General features: G+C 38.3%; 1 protein-coding gene across 1 annotated transcript in view; it reads left to right on the forward strand.

The window, feature by feature from the left end:
* Window positions 1-24752, forward strand: part of LOC139118107 (uncharacterized) — a 30977-nt gene extending 6225 nt beyond the window's left edge. Inside the window, exons 3-11 of the mRNA XM_070681400.1 lie at window positions 192-335; window positions 6083-6325; window positions 6827-6901; window positions 7907-7984; window positions 20595-20836; window positions 22436-22487; window positions 23086-23229; window positions 23931-24170; window positions 24553-24752. Of these exons, the coding sequence (XP_070537501.1) occupies window positions 192-335; window positions 6083-6325; window positions 6827-6901; window positions 7907-7984; window positions 20595-20836; window positions 22436-22487; window positions 23086-23229; window positions 23931-24170; window positions 24553-24614 (1280 nt within the window). The 3' untranslated portion in view covers window positions 24615-24752. The remainder of the gene's footprint in view (window positions 1-191; window positions 336-6082; window positions 6326-6826; window positions 6902-7906; window positions 7985-20594; window positions 20837-22435; window positions 22488-23085; window positions 23230-23930; window positions 24171-24552) is intronic.
* Window positions 24753-26522: the final 1770 nt, after the last annotated feature.

The following is a 26522-nucleotide window of genomic DNA, read 5'->3' on the forward strand; positions in this document are numbered from 1 at the left end:
GTCTGAGTCCGACAATCTATCCTCGGGGTATATTCTAACTTAACTGCACAATTTATATTTTATTAGCTGGCTGTGTATTGCCCCATACTGTTACAGCTTTTCATTGTAACTCACAAATACAGCCTAAAACACTCCAAGGAAATGAAAATGTGCGATCATCCCTTTAATCAACAGATTTACTGTCATTTCAGAATTCAAAGAGGCCTTTTCCATGTTTGATAAGAACGATGACGGGCGGATCGAGTCTTCGGAGTTGGGTATCGTGATGAGATCTCTCGGCTTGAATCCAAGCGACGCTGAGCTACAAGACATGATAACCGAAATTGACTCAGACGGTAAGATTACGTAACAGGCATCTCGATGCGTTCGATTTCCCATTTCCCCGCTCTGACTCGTCTAGTTCCGGAGGTCAGAATACGATGTGTGTGTCTAAAAGGCAATGGCTTTTTTAATGCTGTTAGCGACGACCGCTTTTGAATAATTAATATGATGGCCGGAATAACGTCTCTTGCAATTTTAGCCCTTGTTTCCGATTATCTGGCAGAGAGGCTACTGTCTTATTTGATATTAGGTGAGAATTTTATCTAGAAGTGTGGCAATCAGCGGGAAAAGGTGAATTTTTTTCCTGCAAAGGCTGCTTCTACTCGAACGGCGATTAAAAAGACATGAATAACGTCTTCAGAAAAGCATACTTGTGGTTACATAAAACATGGCCATTATGACTGATACGAATTGCTCAGTGTATACTTGCATGAGTGCAATGCATCCTTTGTAATCAAGTTTGATATGTAATTCATGCTTTTCACACAAATCTCAAGATATTAAGGTAGTGTACGCTCGAAAGTGAGTGACATAAACTTTTTTGCTCAAACTTTCCTCAACGAAACTTTCAACCATTCTCTAACCAAATCAAGAATAAAATTATGGGATCAACTGCAGTGCAAAATTTGGTACTAGTGAAACAAATTACTCAATCGATATTTGAAATTCAAAATGGACGCGTTTCCAATATTAACTCTATAGGGAATTATAAAATTTTCAAGTTTCGAAAAAACACTAAGACGGTGAAATTTTTCTTACACCAAGAGCTTGAAATGAGCCCCAACGAGGGGTATACCAGAAAAGTTCTGAAAAAGTTGTGAGCCTGAATTATGTGCCCTGCCTTAAAATACCTGAAAGGGATAAAACCAAGAATATAAATACGTGAAACAAACGTCGACTTCTGTACTATTTGCATTTAAAAAGTTGGTCTGCTGTACAGCATTTCAAACAATATTTTCTGAATTTCCTCATATATGGGTAGAAAATATGCAATTGTTAAAAGGTGTGTTTTGTTTAGTTTCGAAGGCTGCAGTTTTGTTGTTAACGTTTGCTTGTAAAGTTTTGTCTAACAAACCATCGTTCTGTACACCTGTCAGAGTGTCGATTTTCGTCTGAATATATTCGTGCAAGGTCGGATCGTTTTCTATCAGTAAGTCAGTAAATTGACAGGAAACCCTGCGTTCCTATTAGAGATTCTGCAGTTTGTATACAGTGTGTGAATCTACCAATGATGATTAGTGGAAGTCTGACAACATGGCAGACATTCACTGTGTGACAAAAGAAGGTCGACTAAGGTCGATTCACACGTTATAACTGCCAGTGTTAGGGGCAAGCTGTGAAAAATGAATATTCAATGTTGTTCAAAACATGGACAGTAGAAGCGAGTCTCTTCGACTGCCTGAGTTCAAAATAAAAGGTATTATCAATAGATCACGAGCTAAAGTCACTTGCCGCGAGCTGTTTGTCACTAGACAGGCTTTTCCACGGTGCAGGGTAGGGACAGTTTATTACCTTGAAGGTGGGCCGCTGGGTGACATTTAAAAAAAATGCAAATTACCTTGACAAATGGTTGGAACCCCCTTACCGTCGAGGTATCATGGAGGCGTATCACGGTCACCCTACAAAAGGGCCTGTGATTGTATCGGTCACCGCCGGGGGGGGGGGGCACAGAGGGGTTCTCTGTGGTCACCGCATGCATGCACTTAAAAAGTCTAGGTTTTCCTTGTCATATAGATTGTGTTACAGGCGTACACTGATATTCAATTTCAAGTTAATGTCACCGGTGCTGAACAGGTATTCGTGGAATTTTAAAATGGTGGCACGAAAGGCGAGACACTTTCGATTCATTCGAGTTGCTTTGCAAAGACAGTGCCCCCTATTTTACGTTCAGTGTACCAGTTTAAGAATGGGAGCGCTTCGATGACAAAGCCATCGATTTACCTCGCTATGCGGATCCTTGATAGTACAGTAGACGGTACACAACGTTAAGGAAGTAAACGTTCTCCGTTGACGATGAGTCATGACCAGTTCATTTGTCAGTTCAACTGGTGCCCATTCACACACCTTGAATGATATGTGATATCCGATGGATACAGGACATCGAACATTAATTCTAGAATGCTCCCTAGTGGACAGATAATCGGATTCTCTAATTTTGCAATAGTTGTGGCTCATTTTTAATCTATTTGAATAAATAATACGTTCGCCGTCTTATTTTTGTGAAAATCGACAATTTAATTTTTTTGCCATTGGGTTAACACGGGAATAGCGGCCATTTTGAATTTCAAATATCGGTAAATTTAAGATAAATTTGTTCCTCTTATATCAAAATTTGCCGTGTGGCGTTGCCCCCTAATCTTTAGTCTTGATTTTGAATAATTATGTCTGAAAGTTTCCTTAACGACAATTTGTGTAACAGTTTAAATCTTTTACCCACGAAGCGCATTCTACCTCAAGTGTCGCGCGAAACATCTGTGAACGTGTCTGCCTGAGCGGATAATGCGACTTTGAGTGACCAAAGACGTGAGTAGGCGTTTTGAAACAAGGTCGTTTATCCGAGAGTTTTGCGGGTTGTAAAGTAGGAAAGTGTGCTAAATTATGTAATGGCTGTGTCAAGGTGCCGAGTAAAGGTTGTGCAGATTTTATCAAGGCGAGTACCTGGGGGATGTTACTTCTAATTACCATTCTAGCGGCATTTTCCTTTAATTTATACAACACTAGTCGTAAGTGACTTTAGACAGATCGTGTTAAAAGAATGTACTTCATTAGCAGAGATTAGCGTGAACTACTTTAGCACGCGTTTGTCCGTTAACATGTTGGTGTTGTGAGGATGACAAATATCACCAGATATGAACTGAAAATGCTCACGTGTTTCATTATATATTGAAGTTATGTGTAAAGTTGAACCTTTGCCACGTGTTTGTGGCTTCATTGAAATTATTATGATCAACATAATTAACAATAATCACAGCCGATTAATTCTAAAAGGTCATGAAGTATACAAATATGTAATTACCTGAAATAAAAATATTAAAGTTATTTGACTGCCCTTATTGTATCACCACTTTATATAGCAAGTGTAATTACCGTTGGCCAAGTCCTTCAAGCCATATATGCCGAGCTGTGAAAGCTCATTAGATATGCAAATTATAAATTAGCTGACATGAAAATGTGAAATGACTTTCGATATTGTTTTAACCTAGTACCTGGTATAATCATCAATGTACATAGCATGTTTTGCCAACTTTGATCAAGTAAATCCCAGTATATATCCCTAATAAGCAAAGCTTAATGATTGTCAGTAATGTTGTATCATGGTATCTGCAATATGTGTAGCAAATTTTGTCAACTTCGGTCAAGTCAATTCAGATATATATCTCTAATTAGGAGAGATCATTAAATATGCAAATTAGGAATTGGCTGAAGAGAAAATGCTAAATGACTTTCAATAATATTGTATTATAGTGTCTTTAATGTACATAGCAAGTTTCATCAATTTTGATCAAGTCAATTCAGATAAATATCCCTAATTATGAAAATACATTTAATATTCAAATTAGGTTTTGGCTGAAGTAAAAATGTCTTTTGACTTTCAATAATGTTATATCACAGTATCTTTGATATATATAGAAAGTTTCAACAACTACAATCAAGTTGACTCAGATATATATCCCTAATTGGGAAAGTTCATGAAATATGCAAATTCGGAATTGGCTGAAGTAAAAATGCTTAATGACTTTCAAAAATGTTGTATCATAGTGGCTTCAATATATGTAGCAAGTTTCATCAACTTTGGTCCAGTCATTTCAAATATATATCCCTAATTAACAAAGTTCATGAAATATGCAAATTAGGAATTGGCTGAAGTTAAAATGCTTAACGACTTTCAATAATGTTAAATCATAGTATCTTTAATATACATACCAAGTTTGGTTAATTTTGATCGAGTCAAATCAAACATATATCCCTGGTTAGGAAAGTTCATTAAATATGCAAATTAACATTTATCTTTCATGTCACCCCTTACTGGTTCCAACTGCTGATATATCTTGGTGTGATCCACATTTGTAGCAAATCTCATCAAATTGTGTGTAGTCGTTTTTAATGTATATCCTTTTTTTTCTAAAATCATTAATTATGCAAATGAGCAAAAAGTATGCAAGCCACACCCACCAAAAACTAATCAGTTCTTGCCATTTGCTAACTGAATATATGTACCAGATTTGATTCTGATCTAATAAGCCGTTTTTGAGATATCGGACCAACAGACACACAGACACACAGACACACAGACGGACAGACAGACAGACAGACAGACATCGCTGCGACATATGCTCACGTGTGTAAACACGTGAGCAAAAAATGAAATCTTGGCTGTGACGTGTTGTTGTGATCGGCTACTCAAACAATATCCATGATTCAATGACATTACACTGACACAGATAGACAGACAGACAGACACACACACACACATACATACATATATCGAGCACTGTAATTTCCAACGAGGACATCTGTATTCATCGATATATACATATATATATATATATATATATATATATATATATATATATATATATATATATATATGTATGTATGTATGTATGTATGTATGTATGTATGTATGTATGTATGTATGTATGTATGTATGTATGTATGTATGTATGTATGTATGTATGTATAGGTACGTTTGTGCGTGTCCAATCTTAAAGTAAGTTCATAATCCTTGCCACAGGTAATGGGACAGTGGAATATATATATATATATATATATATATATATATATATATATATATATATATATATATATATATATATATATATATATATATATATATATATATATATATATATATATATAAAATGTGTATGTATGTATAGGTACGATTGTGTGTGTATGAAAATGTATGTATATGATGTAGGTAGCTGGGTAGGTAGGTATATAGACAGGCAGGCAGGTAAGTAGGTAGGTAGATAGGTAGATAGGTAGGTAGGTAGTAGGTAGGTCGGTCGGTAGGCAGGTAGGTAGGTAGGTAGGTAGGTAGGTAGGTAGCTAGGTAGCTAGGTAGGTAGGTAGGTAGGCACGTTTATGTGTGTGCGTGTTAGGGCAGCATTACTTCAGGTATATGTTGACAATGTTCGTGGTACATTGTTTCACACACGTCAACAACCATCGCTTGTATCAGTTGCCTCACACACTTGACTTGGTGGAAGAGCCTGAATGTGAACTCAACTGTCAAACTGTCAGAATTGGATTATTATCAATGAGAGTGTGGTAGAAACCTAACGTCAAAATAGAAGTTGAAATAAGTTGAGAAACGAAGCGTTTATGTTATGTCCATTTCCATTTTTGATTTGTTTACCCTTTTAAATACTTTTGCATGTTGCCTCTTCATAACAATCGATTATCAATTCTTAAAGCTATTGTGTATTCAAATCCCTCGCAACTTACCTGCGTACTGTGTGCATAATGCTATAGTATCATTGGACCATCTCCGGATACCGTACAAAATATAGACAGCTAATAATGTTCCCACGATACAATTATCGGGAAGCATTTCCTGTCCCCGGGACGCGATTTAGTTTACTCAGCATATTGTTCACTCGAACCACGGCTTCAAGTGCGTACAGTAGAAAATAGTATCGTAACGCGATTACTATATACAGGCTGGTAATCTTTAAAAGATCTCGCACAACTCACAACGCAATCACATTGTCGAGGCTTGTCCAATCTTAAAGTAAGTTCATAATCCTTGCCACAGGTAATGGGACAGTGGAATTCCCAGAGTTCATAGCGATGATGCTGCGGAAGAAGGGCGAATGCGACCCAGAAAACGACCTCAGAGAGGCTTTCAAGGTCTTTGACAGGGACGGCAACGGGTACATCAGCGCGTCCGAGTTACGTCACGTCATGCTCAATCTCGGCGAGAAGTTGTCCGACGAGGAAGTGGACGAGATGATACGAGAGGCTGACATCGACGGCGACGGACAGGTTAACTACGAAGGTACCTTCCAACCCGACAACAATCTTATCCCCTGCTCTTCAAGAGAATAAAGAGTTTGTCACATGCATGTGCAAGACTAAGTGTAAACGCAAACGGTGTACAGACATCGGTAGAGATATATATCAGCCAGGCCCCTTGCATACATTGGATTGCTACTATACCTGTAACTCTTCACATATTTTCCAATATAAGTTAAATGTTTGTAATTTACCATTTCTTGCCTCATTCCTTAGGTTACCACGAAATGCCTTTGTTTTTCAGGCTGCTTTCAAACACGTGCTGTGTGTGCACTTACGCTCTTACACAGGTGACACGTACATGCAGTAAACAACAAAGTCTGAAAATGCAGAATACAAAATATCGACCACACGACATGATAAATGGCGGGAAAATTGCATAGGTTGCAATCGTAATTATAAAAGCTACAGAAGGCCATACTTCCATGGCTAATGTATTGTCGTTTTACCTGAATATTAACACTTTGTTTTGTATTAATTACAGAGTTTGTTCTCATAATGTCGGGTGAAAGTGTTTTCAAGCCCCCCGAACGAAACCATCGTGGCAACGCGAAGACTTAATCGTGCGGGAGAGTCGTTCAACGCTCCGTGTGATTTTGCTGTACTTCCGAGAGTAATTTTCGCCCATCCTTCATAAATTCCCGCGACTGTCACTTATACTGTCTTCAAGACGTTACAGCCGGTGCTCGTGAATGGACAAGCAGCAGCTGCTTTAAAAGCAGGCCTGCTCTGTTCATTTCCCATTTTCCTGTCTCCTTCACTGAATTTTTTTGATACGAGAGTTTCCGGTCATGGAAAATTAATATTGAGGTAGTCCATATTGTCACGTGAGTGCTCCAGCTCTTCTCTCTCTGCTATTCTGGTCGGTCGTTAAATTTGCCGATAGCATGTCCATTGGAAAACAAATCTGACAGTGTTACCTGAAGGCTGAATGTTTTTGCAGTGACCCGTGGTCCCGGTCAACATTTGCTGTCTCCGGTGGTACGCTGTGTCGTCTGCATTCTGCAAGTGTGTCCGTCAGTCAGTTTACGTCTGTTTGTTATCCACGGACATCTTTTTATTACGTTTCGGTCATTTCCATCCTGGAGAAACAAATATTGCAGCAGCACATGCTGAAATCTTAATGGTGCACGTAACCGGATGACGTCATTTTTGTATAACTGTTTCTCTAAAGGTCACACAAAGGTCATACCGAATTATTTTATATTTACTATCTTTAATTCATACACGAGAAAGAACTTTATTTTTACCTTGTTGAATTTCAACATTTCTAAAATGTATTTTCAGACATAAGGATATTTTCGAAACTTTTTTGTCTCGGCAAAGTGTACATTTTATTTTCTGGTGAAATGAAAGGTTATACATTAGAACTTTGTAATTTTTAGCGTTATACCTAACTTTATGCCTTTAAACAGACGAAAGGGTTTGTATTTATTATGCTTTCAAACTGAAGTAACGTTGTAACCAGAAGTCTTGAACAGTAAATATTCTGTTGTGAATTGTAAGTGAAGTGTTATGTTTTGTTTTGTTTTTGGACTAAGACGCTCGCTGGATTCATACTCAGGCCCAGAGCCGCCTATGGTCATGGCCCAAGATTCATACTCAGGCCCAGAGCCGCCTGCGGTCATGGCCCAAGATTGTGGTAAGACAAGAAAAATCAACTTGTAGGTCCTCATTCACTTCGTTGAATCTTCCACTTTCGTGTCACTCAACGACTTCACTCTTCGCCAACTGTGAGGGCATCAGCTGGTCCCACGACCGACGTAAACCGTTCACGCACACAATTTCAGCCTGGTCTAAAACTTGTGTCGGCTCTGAACCGATCCATTCAGACCCGTCGGCCCAGGTAAGACACAGCGCGTTCATATTTTTATCTTTTAAAAAAAACAGGGCGGGTCTCTATTATGTGAACTTAGTATATGTCGGAGTAAAAGCGACCGTATACAACTGAAGAATTTCCCACAGAGCCAATTTATTCATATTCTTTCGTCACTGAGTTGCGTTGGTGCAATTGTGTTACAAGTCTTGTTTTTGTAATTTCTTGTGGTCCTCACTTTATAACAGGCCGACAACATTATTCCATTATTTATTGTCAAAATATATAGTGTCTCGGGTGTAATCTTAACAACCGCGGAACTGTTGGTATGATGTCCCACGGGCGAAATTTATTTTAGAAACCGAGGAGAAGAGGTAGGATATGAATCATGCGCAGATGTCCTAGAAATCGACACTGAGCATGCCCACTGAGCGATCTCAATTTGACTACCCTTCGAAATTCAAAATGGCGGTCACTCAAGTGAAAGCCCTTGAAGGAAAAGTATTCTTCAATCTTCACAAAAAAGCGACGGCGTCCAAGTGTAATTTTCTCCACATCCTGCAATAGTAAGGCGATGAAGCTGTAAAACAGCACCATATTGTCAGAATTTGAGAGCCCGACAATCTGCCCTGTTAATCGGCCGAAAAATACCCATTCTCTTATCAGAGCAATTACTGTGTGGATTCGAAGTGAAATTGCTCAGTGATTTATGGTCGTAGAGAAAGGATTGCAACCTAACCTACATTTTGTTAATTCGATTATATTCCCTGATGTCATAGCAACGTATGATTGAAAAAATGTCCGTACTGAAAGTCTCAAAATGTCAGAGTGTTATAATATGAAATCTTCGACTTTATTTGTGACTTGAGAGGAGACACAGACATACGTTATACAGACGTACAGATACAGAGAGACAGAGAGAAACAGGTTTTCTTGTAAGTCGTATCTGATAGAACATTGCACGTTTTATCCCAAAACGGACATTCTCAGTAATTACTCTAAAACTAAGCCACAATATGAGATTTTAATCACCATGCCCGCCTCAGCTATTATTTTGACGCCTGGGTATTCTCATTTCTTTTCATGAGCATAGCTGTTATCGGCTTGAATAAAAACCTTGATTTTTGATTAAACTGTGATATCGCAGGCATAGCTTATCTACTCTATGTAGACATCTTTAACCTTGGGGAGGTAACATTAACGCCGCCGACACAATTTTTGAAAACCAGGTGAATTTTGATGAGCCCGACTATCAATCACACAGGCAGACGACAGGGATTGAAGAAATTAGATTCGATCATTGAGTTGGTTAGAGATTCGAGTTTCCGTACGACGAATGGAGAAAATTGGCAAAATCTCAGTCGTGTGTAGTTCCAGTAGTTCAGCTGTTTGCTCTAAAGCGTTAGCCTTCAAAACCTACCGCCCTCACTGAATGATTACGAAGCAGGTGCGACATCATGTTAAAAGATATTAGTTCCTGGTCATTGAGCTCACCGTTGTGTTCGGTATGTCATTTTGTCCTTCGTAGGTGAAGTCAGCAATAGCCTTGCCATAACATTACCAAACAAACCCATAAACAACTAAATTATAAAATCATTCTCGATATCATATCTTTAAATTTAATAAAACCCTGGTGTGAAGATGTATTCCTTTCTTACTTAAGAAAATTCACTGAAAGTCAAGATATTATCTTTCAGTCAATGGGAAAAACAATACTTTTATTATTGCAGTAGTAATCTTACTAGAAGACACTCTTCGAGAAAAAAGTCTTAAATTCTCTACAAGAATTTTATCGAGGAATATTTTTACCATCCTCTCTCATAATCACGAATTAAATATGGGGTCGCGGTGCAAAGTTTGGGATTCGAGAAACTACCTTGTACGTACAATGGCATATTTAGCAACATTTGAAATTCAACACAGCCTCTATGTCGCACGTTTACTCTACATTTCACTTGATTTTCAAAACAAGATAAAAACAAAACGTGACGGCGAAAATTTGGTTTACTCTGATCGATTCAAAATGAGCCCACTAAGACAGTAGACTAGAAAAGTATTCTAAAAAGTGAGTGTCCGACAATCTTGATCTCCTAAGAAGGGCATTCTACTTCAAATCGAAGCGATTAAAAAGAAGGAGGACTACATCGTTTTTCAAATTACATGTAGCATTTCGTTTCTAAATGTCAGGGATCAGAAACAGGTTTTCTTTTTTGTTGTTGGCCTTAAAACACAGCTTATTGTTGCAATATCCATAGAACCATAGCTGATAAAAAAAACTCTGAATACCTGTAAGGAACAGAATCGAGTGCATGCAGATAGGACTTCGTATATATTCAATGTTGATTTGTCACCGAGATAATTTATCTGACGGAGATCACGACGTGTGCGATTGAGTCATCGACGTGATCGCGCTATTTTCAATTCTGCGAAAGCCATGCCTTATGATTAATAATAATAATGAGCACTCATGCATATTAATTACAGTTTTTTTTTTTAAGTCACAATTTGAATAAGCTTTCATCCTAATTAATAATCTCAACACCTGTTTGCTAAGGATATTTGGAAGTTCTCAAAGATGCCGTACTGAAATAGACACTTTTATTACAATGGTTTAATATCCTTAGATTTTTATCCGATTGTCGTAGGGATTTCAGACTGCATCGAGCTTCTCTTAATTAAAACAAAACGAAAATCTGTCACGTTTGCTAGTAACACGCACGTGATACCTGTTTGATAAGAGTACTGTAGATGTTCTCAAAGGTGCCCTACATAGGCACGATTCACAAATATAGTTTAATCAATTTTAAACTTACCCGAGAGCCGTAAGCAATTTCGTACCGCAAAACCGAGCTTCACTTAAGGTAGTATTCGCCTCGAAAGTAACAGATTTAACCTTTTGCTCAAACTTTCCTCAAGAAATCTTTTAACCATTTACTTTCAAAATAAAAAATAAAAATGGAGATTCACTGTGCAATTTTTGGAACCCGAGACATAAATTGCCCGAGATTTACCGATATTTGAAATACAAAATGGCCGCCACCCCTGAGTTGACTGTATAGAGAAAAACAAAAATTTCTATTTTTGAAAAACTAAGACAGTGAAAGTTTTTCTTACTCAAAGAGCTTCAAAATGAACCCACAAGAGGTTGATAAGAAAAAATTGTAAAAAATTGAAAAAAAAAAAGTTTGAGTCAAAATATCTCTCCCAGAGGCGCATTCTACCTTAATTGAAACAAACATTCTTTTTATAAACATGTTGTATAACACGTGAACGCCTTTAGTTCAAAACCTCAACTATGAACCCGTATGAATAGCATTTCTCGTGCGATAAGCATTTGGAAATACAAGCAATGCCAAGGTCGAACAAAGTGAAACGAATATTCTTCGACTTTTGTTCATAAAGATATCTAGCGCGACACCTTCAAGTATTAAAATAATCATGATTCTCCCAAATTTCAAAATATCAGATTCAATTTCGTCTACAACACAAAAAAATAAAAGGGAAGCCCTGTAAAAGACAAAAAGATTGTTAAATTGAATTTCGTCTTTTAAAATCTACTTTTATTGTTATTATGAGGTTATTTTGAGGTGCGGTGATTAATCTTTGATAAACAAATCTTGAAAGTAATAAATTATTGAAGTCAAATATGCGATATGATCTGCGCCCTCAAACACTTACGGGGAGATTAAGTATACCTTCCTAGCAAAGCACATTCGAAGGACAGTCTGAAAGCGTTTGATGAGCTAGGAAGTAAACAAGTCTGCAGAGCCGGCATTCCCTTTGAAAGGGTTAAAAGACATTTCAAGCGTTTGATCACCTCGGGAGCTGGTGTTGGCAATATTCATTCAGAACACGTGACAAGACAGCACGAGATCTAGACGAGCAATTTCCGGTTGTGGATAATTGCGCGCGAACTTGAAGAATATGCGTTACAAATCACCGGTCGAGCGAAAGCGACGCGAACGCGATGCTCTGCTGACGAGAAATATCTCTTCCATCAGTTTCACAGCGTTGATGTTCTCACTTTATGTTTGTGTGCACGCGTGCTTAGGCTGTCGTGTAGTTCAACTTCCTCAGCCCGAGGGACTGGCTGGCGACCGGTTGCCCGGCAAACGCGGTAAAGGTTAGCGCCAGCATGGCGATAAATCAGGCAAAATTAGTCTGTCGGGGTTAATTGGAGTCGTGATGTAATGCGAGAAGGCAGTACATGTGGACAGAATACGACAGAATTCAGACTTTGTACTTTATTGTGATGACAGACGTGAACACGAGATAATATCGATGTCCACTTCATTACAAAGGATATTGTATATTGTTTAACTGTAGAAACCAACTGGAGGTTGTTTTTAAAAGACCTTTTAATTTCTAGCTGATGATTCGTCAGGGAAAAACCACAGATAAAGAGAGAGAAACGTTTAGCATCGGAATTTTGTTTCAAAAGGGGCAATTTAACTCTTTGATCAGATTTCGATATTATGTCCAGAAACAGATAAATTTTCATCTTCGAATTCTTGTCTGGGCTTGTGAATACAAAGTGCGACTCATTAGATACTATATACGATGTTACAAACACGATATCACAAACACGGCTCATCAGATACCGGCCATATTCGATGTTATTGTTGACAAATGAATTCTGGTACGGACCATAATTCATCGGATATTGCACAGATGTAGAGAACTGCTGTGTTTACCCGATGAACACAACGCAATTCGATACGATTTTTGTGAACGAAAATTCACTTTTAAAAAGAGAAAAAGAGCGACATTACATTAATATTTACGGCTATAGGAGCTTTGGTGTGTCTGTTATTTGAATACTGATTATCGCGCCGGGAAAATACCGAGCCGAGGACGACTTCAATTCGTCATTTAGCTGAGCAGCGTGACACATCTTGAAACAGATGTGAACGGAACGTCGTCAAAAGAGGGCGACCTTTACTCTAACGCATAATCGATTATCGAAACGACAGCGGCTGTCATTCTTCTGAAGTCGACGGCATTGCCACTGGATGCTAATTTGTTTGCGATCATTTGATATAAGCCGACGCTTATGTTTAGCGTTGAGTTGACCAAGGTTGAAAAGATGGAATTATTTACACATTTTATCGAAAACTAGGGACATTTTGTTACACATTTCTGATATTTTCAGTAATTTCATATTTGTACCATGTAGAGGGTTGCGTGATGTTTCATGTATGTCCCCGGCCATTTGTCGATCTGCCGGGGTTTTTTTCTGTATTCAGTCCATTTGTGTGTCTTCTATATGTGTCTTCATTATAAATTCAAATTTGTTAGGCATGTCATAAAATGTGGTGTTATATTTTGCAGCTGCAGCAAACAAGAGATTTCTTTGGCTGGTGTAAAATTTGCAAGAAATGATGAAATGTAATCATCATTTAATTTTCTCGCGATCTTGATAGATTAATCATGCTATTGTTTTGGGGTTTTTGTATGAATTTATTTCTTTTCCTTATTATTACTTTGAAACACTGTTTTGGTTTCTTTTGAGTAACTCCCTCATTTGTTTTTGTAACGCTTTTCTTCCCCTCAGAGGGAAGTTGTGTGTCTAATGATGATAAAAACAATAATTATATTTCTTATCGCATTATGAAAAATAAGTTTTTCTTCTTTAATTCACTTAAAACTTTCCCTTTAAACCTGTCATTCGAATAATCTTTGGTTCAGGAGAAATCGAACAAACGTCTGTAGAAGGCGAGCTGAAGTATTTTTGCAAACGGGGAGCTATCAAGGAATGTATACAAGATATCTTTGTCGGAGTTGATATCTGTTAGAAAAAAACTGCCATTACTGAACTAGCATACAAAATGGAGAATGCTCAGCTCTCTCCTCATATCTATGTCTTCTAATGGAAAAAGAAGTTGAGTGTCTACGTTAACACACGTATTGTCTGAGGGGATACAAGAATATTGGCGGCAAACGCTGTTACTCGCCAATATCGCCTTAGGGAGATTTCAAGCTATCAAAAGGTATCAGCCCGCGCATGGAATCATGGGACATGCTTGTATCGAGAGAATAGGGTGGTAATTGGGTTGGCTCTAGAATGACACTTCGGCTACGAAGAAAAGTCAGATATGATAGAGCTTGTCGAAGCAGTCAACACCTACACGTATAGTGTGGGAAAACAATGCAGCCAAACCACGAATGAGAGGTTGTGAATGCAATGCTACATCTAGTGAGAGGATGATCGATGCGGAAGGTCACACTTCTCGCGTGCAAAGGTTTGCGGAGCATGCACGCTTTTTTCCTTAACTCCCCTATTTTATTCCGGTCATGTGCTGAGAGTTTATTGTGAACGTTTAAAAGCTGTAAAACATCTCAATATTTTTGCCCCGCGGATGTATTTCTTCTTCTTCCCAGCAAGAACTAAAATGTTTCATCCCTGATCTGTCCAACAATAGCGAATAATGACGGATACAGAAAGAGATGACCTTGAGAATAAAAATCATAATGTGACGCCATCGATTTTGTCTTGGAAGTATATATGGCGATCTTGACAGCTTCAACGCATGTTTGTAGGGTTCACCTAGCCAGAGTACGTTCAGTGTGTGTTGAACAAACGTGAAGTAAAAGTATTCGCACGTGGTGCCGAAACCGATCACGTGATGGGCCAAGGCCTGATAGGGAGTCAGAAAATTCCCAGATAAGGATTGCCCTCTCCTCCTGTGGCTTTGGGCATAGTTAACCCTTTGAGCGCCAACGTCAATTTTTCTCCCCTTTACAAAATATATTCTAGTCAATTTTTCTCAGATTTTTCCAAAGTTTTGATAAAAAAATGTTGCCTATAAAATATGATGTCCATTTGGTACAAAATTATCAAAAAAAAAATCACAAAAATTCATAAAAATTGGCAAAATGTGGCAGTAAAATTTTGGAGGGAAAATTTCAGCTCTCAAAGGGTTAAGCTTATAATGAGTAAAAGTAGCTAAAGAAACGATATGAATGAGCAGCAGCCTGAACGTGTTTGAAAAATATTTTTAAAAAATCAAACACTAAAGAGGCGGCATCGAGCACGTTTGCAATGATTAAAAGCTGATTAAGGCAGTCGACGCTTCGAAATCGAAAGACTTAAACCTTTGCTCAAAATTTGCTTACGGAATTTTTCAATCATTTCCTCGAAATCAAAAATAAAAATCAGTGGTCACAATGCAAAATTTAGTACTAGAGAAACAATTTACCCTATACTTACTGACACTTGAAATTCAAAATGGCTGCCATCCCGTTTGTTAACACTATGGAGAAAAAATATCGATTTTCACAAAAAATTAGCTGGGCAAATCTTTAGTACTCCAAGAGCTTCAAAATGAGCTCCACAAGCGGTAGACCAAAAATGCATTGTCAAAATTTGAGAGTCCGAATATCTGTTCCGGAGGATTCATTCTACTTTTAGTTTGTCACGGCATTTATGGTATCTTTTTACCGACCATCTGGATTATCGTATCCAGGTCAGCTCAGCATAATACGACGCTACGTCTTAAAGCTCCAGTTGCTGTAAATTTTTGATGTGTTTGCAATAAGGCCTACTTTTTTCTGTTTGTAAGACAGACCTACTTCAAAAAATAATGTCGAAAAGTCTAGTGTTTAACTTATCAACACAGCGTTAAAGGCAATTAATAGTATGAAAATTGAAAAGTCACTTCAAATCAGCTGCCTTAATTTGATGATACCATCGCATGCACGTTGTTTTTACCTACATCTTTTGAAAATGCACTTGTGAGGTAAGTTGAAGGGGCGCACTGATTTTGTATCACGTGTTAATGGAATTGTGTTAAATACGGTGCCTCACTTTAATCATATATTTTTGACAAGCATTATTCACATTCGATCTGTAAATGTATGAAGGCATACTTGAGACCAGATGGGACGACTGACAGTATTCGCCAGCTTTTGATGGAGAAGGTTTTACATAGTCGTTGTCTTCTTAACCCTTTGAGTGCTGTAATTTTTCCCACCAAAATTTTAGTGCAACATTTCGACAATTTTTATGAATTTTTCTGTAATTTTTTTACATAATTTTGGACTAAACAGACATCAACTTTCATTGGCTACAGTTTTTCATCAAAATTTTGGCAAAAATCTGAAAAAAAAATTGACTGGGATACATTTTTATAAAGATGACAAAACTTGACTTTGGCGCTCAAAGGTTAATATGTTATTAAAAATATATTAAACTAAGTTGTGTTTCGTTCTGTTTTCTATCTTGAGTACTTTCTTTTAAAACCTGTTTGGTTTCAATTTTAATGTGTATGAGATGTTTCTATGTTGTCCGGGCTGCAAGTCAATTGTAAATGATAAAATTGCATATTTTTTCACACGGTGTTGTCTTTGCAATGTTCAGACTCTGTAATCTAAATATGCCCATATATGGTCAAAGGGGTGTTCCGTGGTACCCAAAACGCCCATGTGAGGGCGCTGTTTTTTTAAAAAGCGGTCACCCACTTAAAATCTGTGATTGGTTAGATTTTCTGTTTCCATGGTAACTGTGGCAAAATTGGAACAGGTGACAGTATACCTTTAAGGTAGCACATGCCACGAAATTGAAAGTCTTAACAGTTTGCTCAAACTGCCGTCAGGGAAACTTCAAACCATTACCTTTCAACATCAAGAATATAAATGGGTTTTTTTGGGGGGGGGGCGGGTCTTAGGGGTAGGTCATCCTGCAAATCTTGGTACTATGGAAACAAATTACATAAACTCTACCGATATTTGAAATTCAATATGGCCGCCGTCCCTATGGCTTGTCTATGGGGAAAACATAATTTTCGATTTTTTCACGAAATTAATTCCGGGGGCTTTAAGATAAGCCCCATCAAGAAGTACATCAAAGATGTGTATAACTGTAAAAATCCGAGTGACCTAATATCTGTCTAAACATCATCGGGAGAAGAACGATAGAGCTTGTGCGCGACATTCTGTGAACGCAATCAAAAAGCTAACGCCTGGACGGATCTGAACAAATGTCTCCTATTTCCAGTGGCATTAACCACGTAGTATCGTTTGTCGTTTACTGATTTGCATTTTATGCAGACGATAACGATTGATATCAAATGTCTACTTAATGGAACAAAGTGAGGGACTGGATGTTACTTGAGCTGTTAAGGATCTTCGTACAAAATAGACACTTTCAGATTACTTTTTGTCTGTGATAGAAGTCTCAAACCCCAATAAAGTATATATTTTTTGAAAGCTCTTATATAGAGAAATCCGACCGTGCACAGTACACAGTCATGATTATTTGCACAATAGTCACGTGACAAGCGTTTTGTTGAACCTTCCAAAATTCGGTTTTCCCTCCCTTTAGCGAGCGCGTTGCAAGATTTCCGTTTGAAATTTGCGCATTTAAAAGCCTTGGTATTATGTATCTAGTCCGTATTTTGTATGTAGGAACCTTAAACTGAAACTTTCTCAGAGACATCATCGAATCCCGTAAATATTGAATGTCAATAAAACTCGCATATTTCTTTGATTGAGCTGGCGCTGCAATAGAACATCAAGGCAAATACCACGGCTGGGTCGCACAACTGATACTTAAAATAAGTTTTTAAGTGTCATTATTCGGCATAACATACCTGTGGTTTGATTTTTGAGAGCGGGTTTCGAAATAATAGAATTGGCGTTTGCGCCCTCTAGTGTTATTTGACCGCTTCTCCCGAGAAAGGTACACATGCATGACAGGTTGCAAAGCGTGTCGCCCTCTTAAATTTTCTGTTTCTCTTCTCACTTAGAAAGAGACCAGGTTTTGTGTGCAAGTTATCAGCATGTACTAGCCTAGTTGTATTTGATGAGAGTGTATCTCGATAAGCTATCAACAGGTGTTATGGCGATGCTTATGAAGAGAGGCGTTGGGGGGGGGGGGCGTGAGTGGCGCCCGGTGTTGACTAGTACAGGTTACTTGATCTATACGGTATATGTGATTGTTCAATAAGTCAATGTGAGCGCAATATACTGCGAGGAAAATATCATGGACATGAAATAAATCAATGTTAAATACTCATGACATACGATGACGTCAGGACCAAGAAGTCATGAAAAACACTTCCAGTATGGTATCTAACCAACGCTCTTTGGTCAATAGGCTAAACCCTCCAACCATTTCTAGGGTTCATACTTTACTGAATGTAGGCTACGGGGTCGACATCTGTGGACATCACGCATCAGTCGCACTCCAAATGTGTTTTACTCATTTGCATAAATATTCCTGAAAATTTGGAGATGTTTACGCGGATTAGACCAAATTTTTGCTGGTGCCTATACTATATCGCGCACACGTTCGATTACGCACCTAAAATGCCCAGCGGGGCCAGGCTAGATATAGTATATATCTGGATCATTAAAATTACGAAGCACAAACACTAAACAATATGTATGTAAATTAGAGGCCGTAAAACGATCTGCATTTTTGGTCAAACGCTCATGTCAAAACTCTAAGCATTATGCAAATGATGGTGAGATCTACGGTGGTTTAATGAGGCAACTGGAGTGTTTTTTTTTATAATTTCATACCTGTAATTGTTTTATGCCTGTAATTTTGATTTCATACCTGTAATTTTTATTTCATACCTGTAATTTTTATATCATGCCTGCAATTTATTTTTCATGCCTGTAATTTTTACTTCATACCTGTAATTTTTATTTCATACCTGTAATTTTTATTTCATGCCTGCAATTTATTTTTCATGCCTGTATTTTTTTCTTTCATACCTGTAATTTATTTTTCATGCCTGTAATATTTTTTTCATGCTTGCATTTTTTTTTAGTTCAGAGACCTTTCAGTGAACCTACAACTACAGATCGCTATCAGGGTCGAAAGCCTACTTTCGTCCAAAATTTGGCTTTCATCGAATTCAACAAGTATCAATTTCTACATGCGCTACTCAAACTCAGATTCGATTCACGCTATGCCTGAAATCGGAAATTTGATGTAAGAAAGGAATGATGACAATAGTCCATTTGATATTGGGATCTGTGGCAGCCATCACCCGTTTATATAGCACAGCGCCGAAAACAGGTTTTCGGCGTAAAATGAATAAAATACTGTCGATTCTTAAGGCTGTTGAGTAGCACATGTAGAAAGGGATACTTGTTGGATTCAAGAATGCCAAATTTGGGGCGAAAGTAGGCTTTCGACCCAGGCTGACAGCAATCTGTAGTTGTAGGTTCAGAGGTCACTAAAAAATTACAGGCATAAAAACCTACAGGTATGAAATAAAAATTACAGGTATGAAATAAAATAATTACAGGCAAGAAATAAAAATACTCCTCTGCCTCTTTAAGCCACTGCAGAAATCGAGTTAGAAAAACTGATTTTCATCAAAAGTTCATGGGTCAAAAGTTTATATGTGTGAATGGACCCTTCTATTGTGAGTGTGCCCCGGGGTGCAGTCAACGGCACCCTAGATTTGGCTATTCAGTGATCCGGACAGTTTACCCGATGTTTAGGTGTTTGACATTTGCGATAGGTCAGTGGTAAACAACGGGCTAGGTTTTATTATCCCCGCGTCTCTCCTTCTATCACTGTACATTTTGGTTTAAATTTCAAAGGGTCTTTTTTACGGCTTTCTTTTCAGAGAGTTGTCAAACTATCGGGTGTGGTCAGTTTTTCTCATTAGTGACTTGTGCGGACTTGAAGTGGACTGTAGTTTGAAAGTCGTTGACAAAGAACCAAACATGAGCGTCACGAAATTTAGAAGGACAAAATACAAGCGTAGTGACTGTCACATACTCTGACTACTCAAGGACTGTTGAAAAAGATCCCTTGCGCATATGACATGAGCACCTAAGTAACTATCCCTTTTTAAGTTCAACTCTTAACTTCGACTGTCAAAGAAACAGTATGTGCTACAAGCTTCTTTAGTATTTTTGAATTTCTTTTGCGAGCAAAAATAGAACCGAAAGGGGAAGATGAGAGAAAAACATAAAAATTGTACCAAAATTGTAATATTAAATCTTGCAGCCAAAAAACAGAGCGCGTCTGTCCTATTCAAGTATTTTGGTTTGGCAAGAATACATAATGATAGGTTGGTCCTCTCTCTCTCTCTCTCTCTCTCTCTCTCTCTCTCTCTCTCTCTCTCTCTCTCTCTCTCTCTCTCTCTCTCTCTCTTTGAGCAAATCTTCTGCGTTACCTTTATTGTTCCGACTAGAAACAGACGAACATTCTTTAAAAACTTCTTTGCCTAATTTGTATTCCTCGTGTCAAAGAGGTCACACTTTCAGGTGGGCCGTGCGGTGCGGTGTGGTTGTCACAAAGCCCGCGGGGCATGCGCAAGGGGAATCCCTGGCAGCCGCCTCAATGGATCATGAACCCACGTTATATTTCAATTTGAAACGATTGTTTGGCGCGGTTTCTAGGGCGTACACTGTAAATAAATGCACAGTCCACCGGCTGTCGACTCAACAGGTGAAGTCGGTACTCGCTGAGACAGAGTCAGACCACAGCAAGTGACAATGGACGACATTCAGGAAAAAATCGAAGAAAACGAGCAAACTGAAGAGACGCAAGAACCCGCAGGCGACAACCAAGAAGCGGTGGACGAGAACCAGGAGACGGTCGGCGAAAGCCAGGAAAACGCTGAAGAAAATGCAGACGATAAACAAGAAGGCAACGAAAATCTGGAAGAGGCAGACGACAAAAAGGAAGCTGACGACCCAGATAAATATGTGAGTTGATTTTTCACCAACCTAAACATAGCATCAAATACGTGTTCCATATATCCTTGTAATCTGGCGGATGCTTTTGAAATCACATTAAGGTCACGTAAACAGTTTATTAAGATAAAGCGTTGACTCAAAATCTATGATGTCCCACTAACATACATGCTAATGGTACTTAATGCTCTGAGAAGAGCCTGCAAAATATTTACAGGCGAGTACTCGAATTTTTCTTAAAGTCCATTTGCAACGCGGTTTGGAGTAAATGTGTGTTAGTTCCCTCTTTGTGATATCGAGGACAAGCTAATCCAGTTAGGAACCAAGGCCAAGCAAGTCTGACAATCTACAATACTGTCGTTTTCCCCCGCAAAGATATGAATATTTCTCTTCAGCCTACGGCGAAAAGCGGATGTAACGCAGGTAAACAAAACAGGTATGCACACGTAAGCTAAAATCCCTATCCTCGGGGTTGCCTAAGTTTCATTAATAATTGTCAAAACTCATTATTTCAAAGTGGCTTTGGTATTGCGTCTCTCTCACACCACCGCGTTGTACGTTCGCAGTGATCCTGCGCCATGTCTGGCGCGCAATAGAATACGGGAGCCGAAGCCACGAGAGCCATGTTGCCATGGAAACTGCCCGGCTTGTCAAGCGAGTCTCGAGATTTAGAGTAATGTGTGTGTTTTTTGCGAGATATCCGTTCGTGAGTGACGTGGTACTGTGGAAACAACAGTTCATGTGCTAGGCTAGTTACGACAGCTTCGCCCGTTACTAAGTGTTTGTATACCTACAGAACAACGCATGACCATCCGACTAGATACCATGATCAGATATAATGTGTATAAGAAAATATTTCTATGTAATCAAGATCTGTGTAGCAATAACCGATTTGTTACTCACTAAATAAAGAACCAGTTGTCATGACGTGACCGTTTTGATTAGGCTATTCATTATTTTGCTCTTAATACATGTCTTGTATTTTCCGTCTAATTATTTAATGAATCCATAAAATATTACCTGATCGCATTTAAAACGAGACTCGCGGCGCGGAAGCAAACGGCCGGAGTAAAATAATGCAGCATTTGTACAGTCAAGCTATCCAGCCATATCAATTAAATAATCATTTAATACGTTAATTCACTCTCTATTCAATCGTTCCTGCTCATTTTTCATTACGTATGACTGTATGATTCTAATTCGGCCAAAGAAGATCGTATTCGTGTTTGTAACATGCCCCCGATGATAAGCGAATGTACCGTCGGGGATTTTTTTATTTTTATTTTTCTATGCCGACTCCCATAAAATACGGTAAAATTTAGACAATTTGCTTGAAATATTTTGAAAAAATTAATGCTAAAATAGTGTCTACGGAGTATTTCTAGGGTAGGTCGAAATACTGGGAAACACGCACTTTTTTATTTTGCATTTTGCTTTTATACCCGACATATATGAGTTTTGATGCATTGAGCATTCGCGTTCAATTTCTCCTTTCTTTACCTTGCTGACTGGCTTTCATGAGCTTGTCCAGTCCTACGCCTTTTATAATTGCCTGAATCTTGAGAATGTTATTATATAATGGCTTATATCGTCCTTTCTTTCTCTCTTCAGTATCAACTCCCCGAGGAATTAGCAGAGCGGCTGACCGAGGACGAAGCTTACGGTACGTACTTCTAATTTGAATCGCGGATGTCAGATTAAGATATTTTCTGTGTCCACTATCGATCCAATCCTGCAAAAATTTAGACTGTGCCTTCTATGACATGCGTACAAATTATTTAAAGGGACAGGAGCTGCTCTGTCAGCAAACTCTTGTGAATATCATTGGTTGACCTGATTAAACTACTTGGACCTTAAATCTGTTGTGATGTTCTCTGTACAGAGAAGGTTCTAAATATTTAATAAATACTATAATACTATGTTCAATTTTAAAGAAAACATATAATGGCACAGTGTGCACTTTCACTGCCGATTCTGAGAGGGGTTTTCAGAACTATGTCTGCAAGATAAAACTTTAATATTGTCTGTACACAAGGAACTGTGCGCAGAGCTAAAACACTGCAGCAGACATAATGCTTTTTATTGCATATCTCAAGAATACCGAGAAAAACCATCAAAATATTTATTTAGAATAGAAAGGTGTCATAGTGTTCAAAAGTACAGGTTCGTCTTCTGACATATGACTTCATGACGCTAATGACTAGATCGCCTCAAAATTTGCGTGTCTTAAGTCTTTCTCCAACGTCTTATACAATTCCCAGTCTTCAAAGAGGCGTTCAAGTTCCTTGACTTCAGAAAGGACGGCACCATTGACAGAAAAGAGCTAGGATTGGCGATGAGGGCGCTCGGCTACAACCCTACTGATGCAGAGCTTAGAGAAATGATTTCGTGGGAGGATATCAACGGTAAGGAATATTAGCTCAGTATCACAATAGATGCCAATTAACCAAATATAAGGTTGCCTTTGAATATATGTCGGTACAGTGATAAACTTGTGACAAATTTGACGGTCATGGATGAAATACTTGGACACTCTTTAGGATGATCTTCTAAAACACAGAAAAAATATTGTAGGACAAAAATACGATATAAATGATAATGATACTTTTACCATATTCATTACTGTAAGAGAATTCACGTGATCATGCGTGGTTGGGGAGTTTTGGACATCCTCTGGCGAATCAGGACAAACGGAGCATCACATGCATCGTCTGTAGTACTATAATATGTTTGCAATTACAAAGAAACTATATAGCTATATACTTCGTCACCTACAGATTGATTGTTTAGATAAATTGGCATCTTACGTTTACAGGACGACTAGACTGAATGTTAAGACATCGTAGAAAACCGTCTATTCGTTGGTGAATTCTGCGTCCATCTTTCCCTAACTAAATATAGGTTTACGACTCGAAGATGAATATTGTCTATCAACGTGAAGGCAATGTCCGATTAAGTTAGAGAAAAACTGTATTCTGCTGGCATGTCTTCATACCGTTTCATGTAAACAGCCTCTCTCTCTCTCTCTCTCTCTCTCTCTCTCTCTCTCTCTCTCTCTCTCTCTCTCTCTCTCTCTCTCTCTCTCTCTCTCTCTCTCTCTCTGCAGAAGACGGAACGATAGACTACAAAGAGTTCGTAACAATCATGAAGAAGCCCGAGGGCGTTGATACGGAGGCGGATCTAAGGGAGGCGTTCAGGGCGTTCGACAAAAACGGCGACGGCTTCGTGGTGGCCAAACATCTCAAGATCGTTCTTCAGAAAGTCGGCGACGTCTTGACGAAGGAAGAAGCCAACGAGCTTATCAACTATGGAGACGTCGACGACGACGGTCGAATAAATTATGAAGGTAAGGGCAATGCGCCGTCATCTTGTGCCATGTAAATGAGTAGGAATTTTTTTGTACTTGTCCACTCGAGTGATGTAAGTGTTGGAGTGAATTTATGTCTCATCGCCGAATATGATTTTTAACACTGTGTATTTCTTTGATTTGTGTTTTCATGATTTCACAGAAGAAGAATAACTTCCGTTGAAATGCTATCCTTAAACTTTGTTTCGAATTCTTTTTAAAAATCTTACTTTTTATTTTCTCCGAAATAAGCAAAAACTGCATAAAACCTGAAAAACAGTATAATTTAAAAGGTGGAGGACAGACTGTGAATGTCTTATGTGGGGTTAAATTTCATAGCTTTAATATTTATTAATATTCTGTTTTCATTATACATTGGCAGAATTCGTCGCTTTGATGCGTGGAGAAAACGTTTTTAAGAGGACAGAGACAGTGGAAGAATAGCCTACAGACACTGTATAAATAAATTTAGTATCTTTCGAATATGTAATATGGAACATAGATCACCTATGCTTGGATTGCTGGACCACGGAAGCCATCACGTGAGCAGCAAGGAGCCACAAGTGACGTCATTGTAAATTACATCATAATTAATTGCATCAGTCATTATTTGTTTGAGGAGGTATCTGTACTTTGCGAGGATATTTAGCAGGCCCGTTTGTACAGAAAGTTAGCCACATTCTCGCCTTTAGAACAATTATACGTAAGATTGCAATCACAAACATACAGTTCCGAATCGACATGAACCTATGAACTTTACTTTATAGTCTGAAATTTTATTGATGTTTATATTTTGTAATTTAAGAGATAAAACAGATTCGGTTTTAGGACTTGATGCATAGTGAAAATCTGCGCCTCGATTTTTGATATTTCAGTCACGCATATCTTTTTCAAAGTCAGCGACAAGAATCGATCGGTTCAAAATCGCTGTCGACTGAGACTTGAAACCTTTAATGTTGAGAAAATATTGCATCATCGTGTTATTGGAATCATGGCGACACTCCATTTTTAGGGATATCTACGACGTCGTAGTCTGTCTGTCTGTCTGTCTGTCTGTCTGTCTGTCTGTCTGTCTGTCTGTCTATCTGTCTGTCTGTCTATCTGTCTGTCTGTCTGACAGTGTCTGTCTGACAGTGTCTGTCTGACAGTGTCTGTCTGTCTGTCTGTCTGTCTGTCTGTCTATCTATCTATCTATCTATCTATCTATCTGCTTATCCGTCCATTCATTAGTCCGTCCATTTACAAAGTGATGTAGCTGATTTGCTTCTCCAATTTCAATAATCCATTTTTTCACCAATTCTGAGTACGTCTGTCACCAAGCACCTTTAGTATGCCTTGCTAAAACATATGTACATATTTGGTCTCTGGTGTCATTGCTGAGGCGCTCTATCCCTCCGATAAAGGAAGAAATATGTCTTCGTCGTACGTTATTATTTATTGTGAGGGTCTATGAATGGATCGCCAGATTTCTAGACCGATTTTTTTTATCGTTGCGTGTATGGATTTTACGGTTTTTGGTAGAATTACGCACAATAAGTAAAAAGCATAGTGTTTCCTGTGTGAGCTACTCCTTAGGACTGCTTGTTTATCATTCATTGTAAGCGAGTAATACAGCCATGCTTTGTACTGCGTTGGCAATAAAGATACATTTGCGCCAAAGGGGTGTTCCTTTTTTATGCGTGATACTTGAGGAAGAACGGTAGCAATGAAATGCATCCTTCGATCAACACGTCATGTGCATTTCATGTGAGGCGATGGCAATATGTTTCAAATCTCGCATACACTATATACACCGCATGCGCACAAATTCGCACGTTTGAGATTGTGTGAAGTTATATGTTTACTGTCATCCAATCTTTGAAGTTTTTCTTCGAGGTGGGCACGCGTAAGTTCATTATTCAAAAAAATGAAACAATTACCATCTATTTGCCAAAACTCAATATATTTTTTTTACCTTGAAGTATTAAACCTGTTACATTTACAGCCTTCTTGAGAGGGGATTTATAGCATTGTTTTGCTTTCTTATTTGATCATTTTATTGTGTATGTGAAAGAGTCGGCTAAGAGGCACCCTAGAGCCTCATATTCTATACAACATGGTAACAGTGTACTTTTAAAACTTCAGAGTATAATAAGTGAGTAATTAGAATGCACGTTATTCTAGTTCGTAACGATTCATATATTTATTGAAGCTATTTAAACTGATAATGATGTCTGTTTTCCTCTATTTATCTGGTTGCCATGTGCCAAAAGTATTTGTATTCACTTCAATGAAAGGTTTACGCTTGCCATCGCCCCTTTGAAGTGGCTACAAAGGGGAACCTAGCGCATTGTATTTCTATGACACCGTGAC

Source organism: Ptychodera flava, chromosome 19 (genome assembly GCF_041260155.1).
Source record: "Ptychodera flava strain L36383 chromosome 19, AS_Pfla_20210202, whole genome shotgun sequence".
In the NCBI taxonomy this organism is placed as follows: domain Eukaryota; kingdom Metazoa; phylum Hemichordata; class Enteropneusta; family Ptychoderidae; genus Ptychodera; species Ptychodera flava.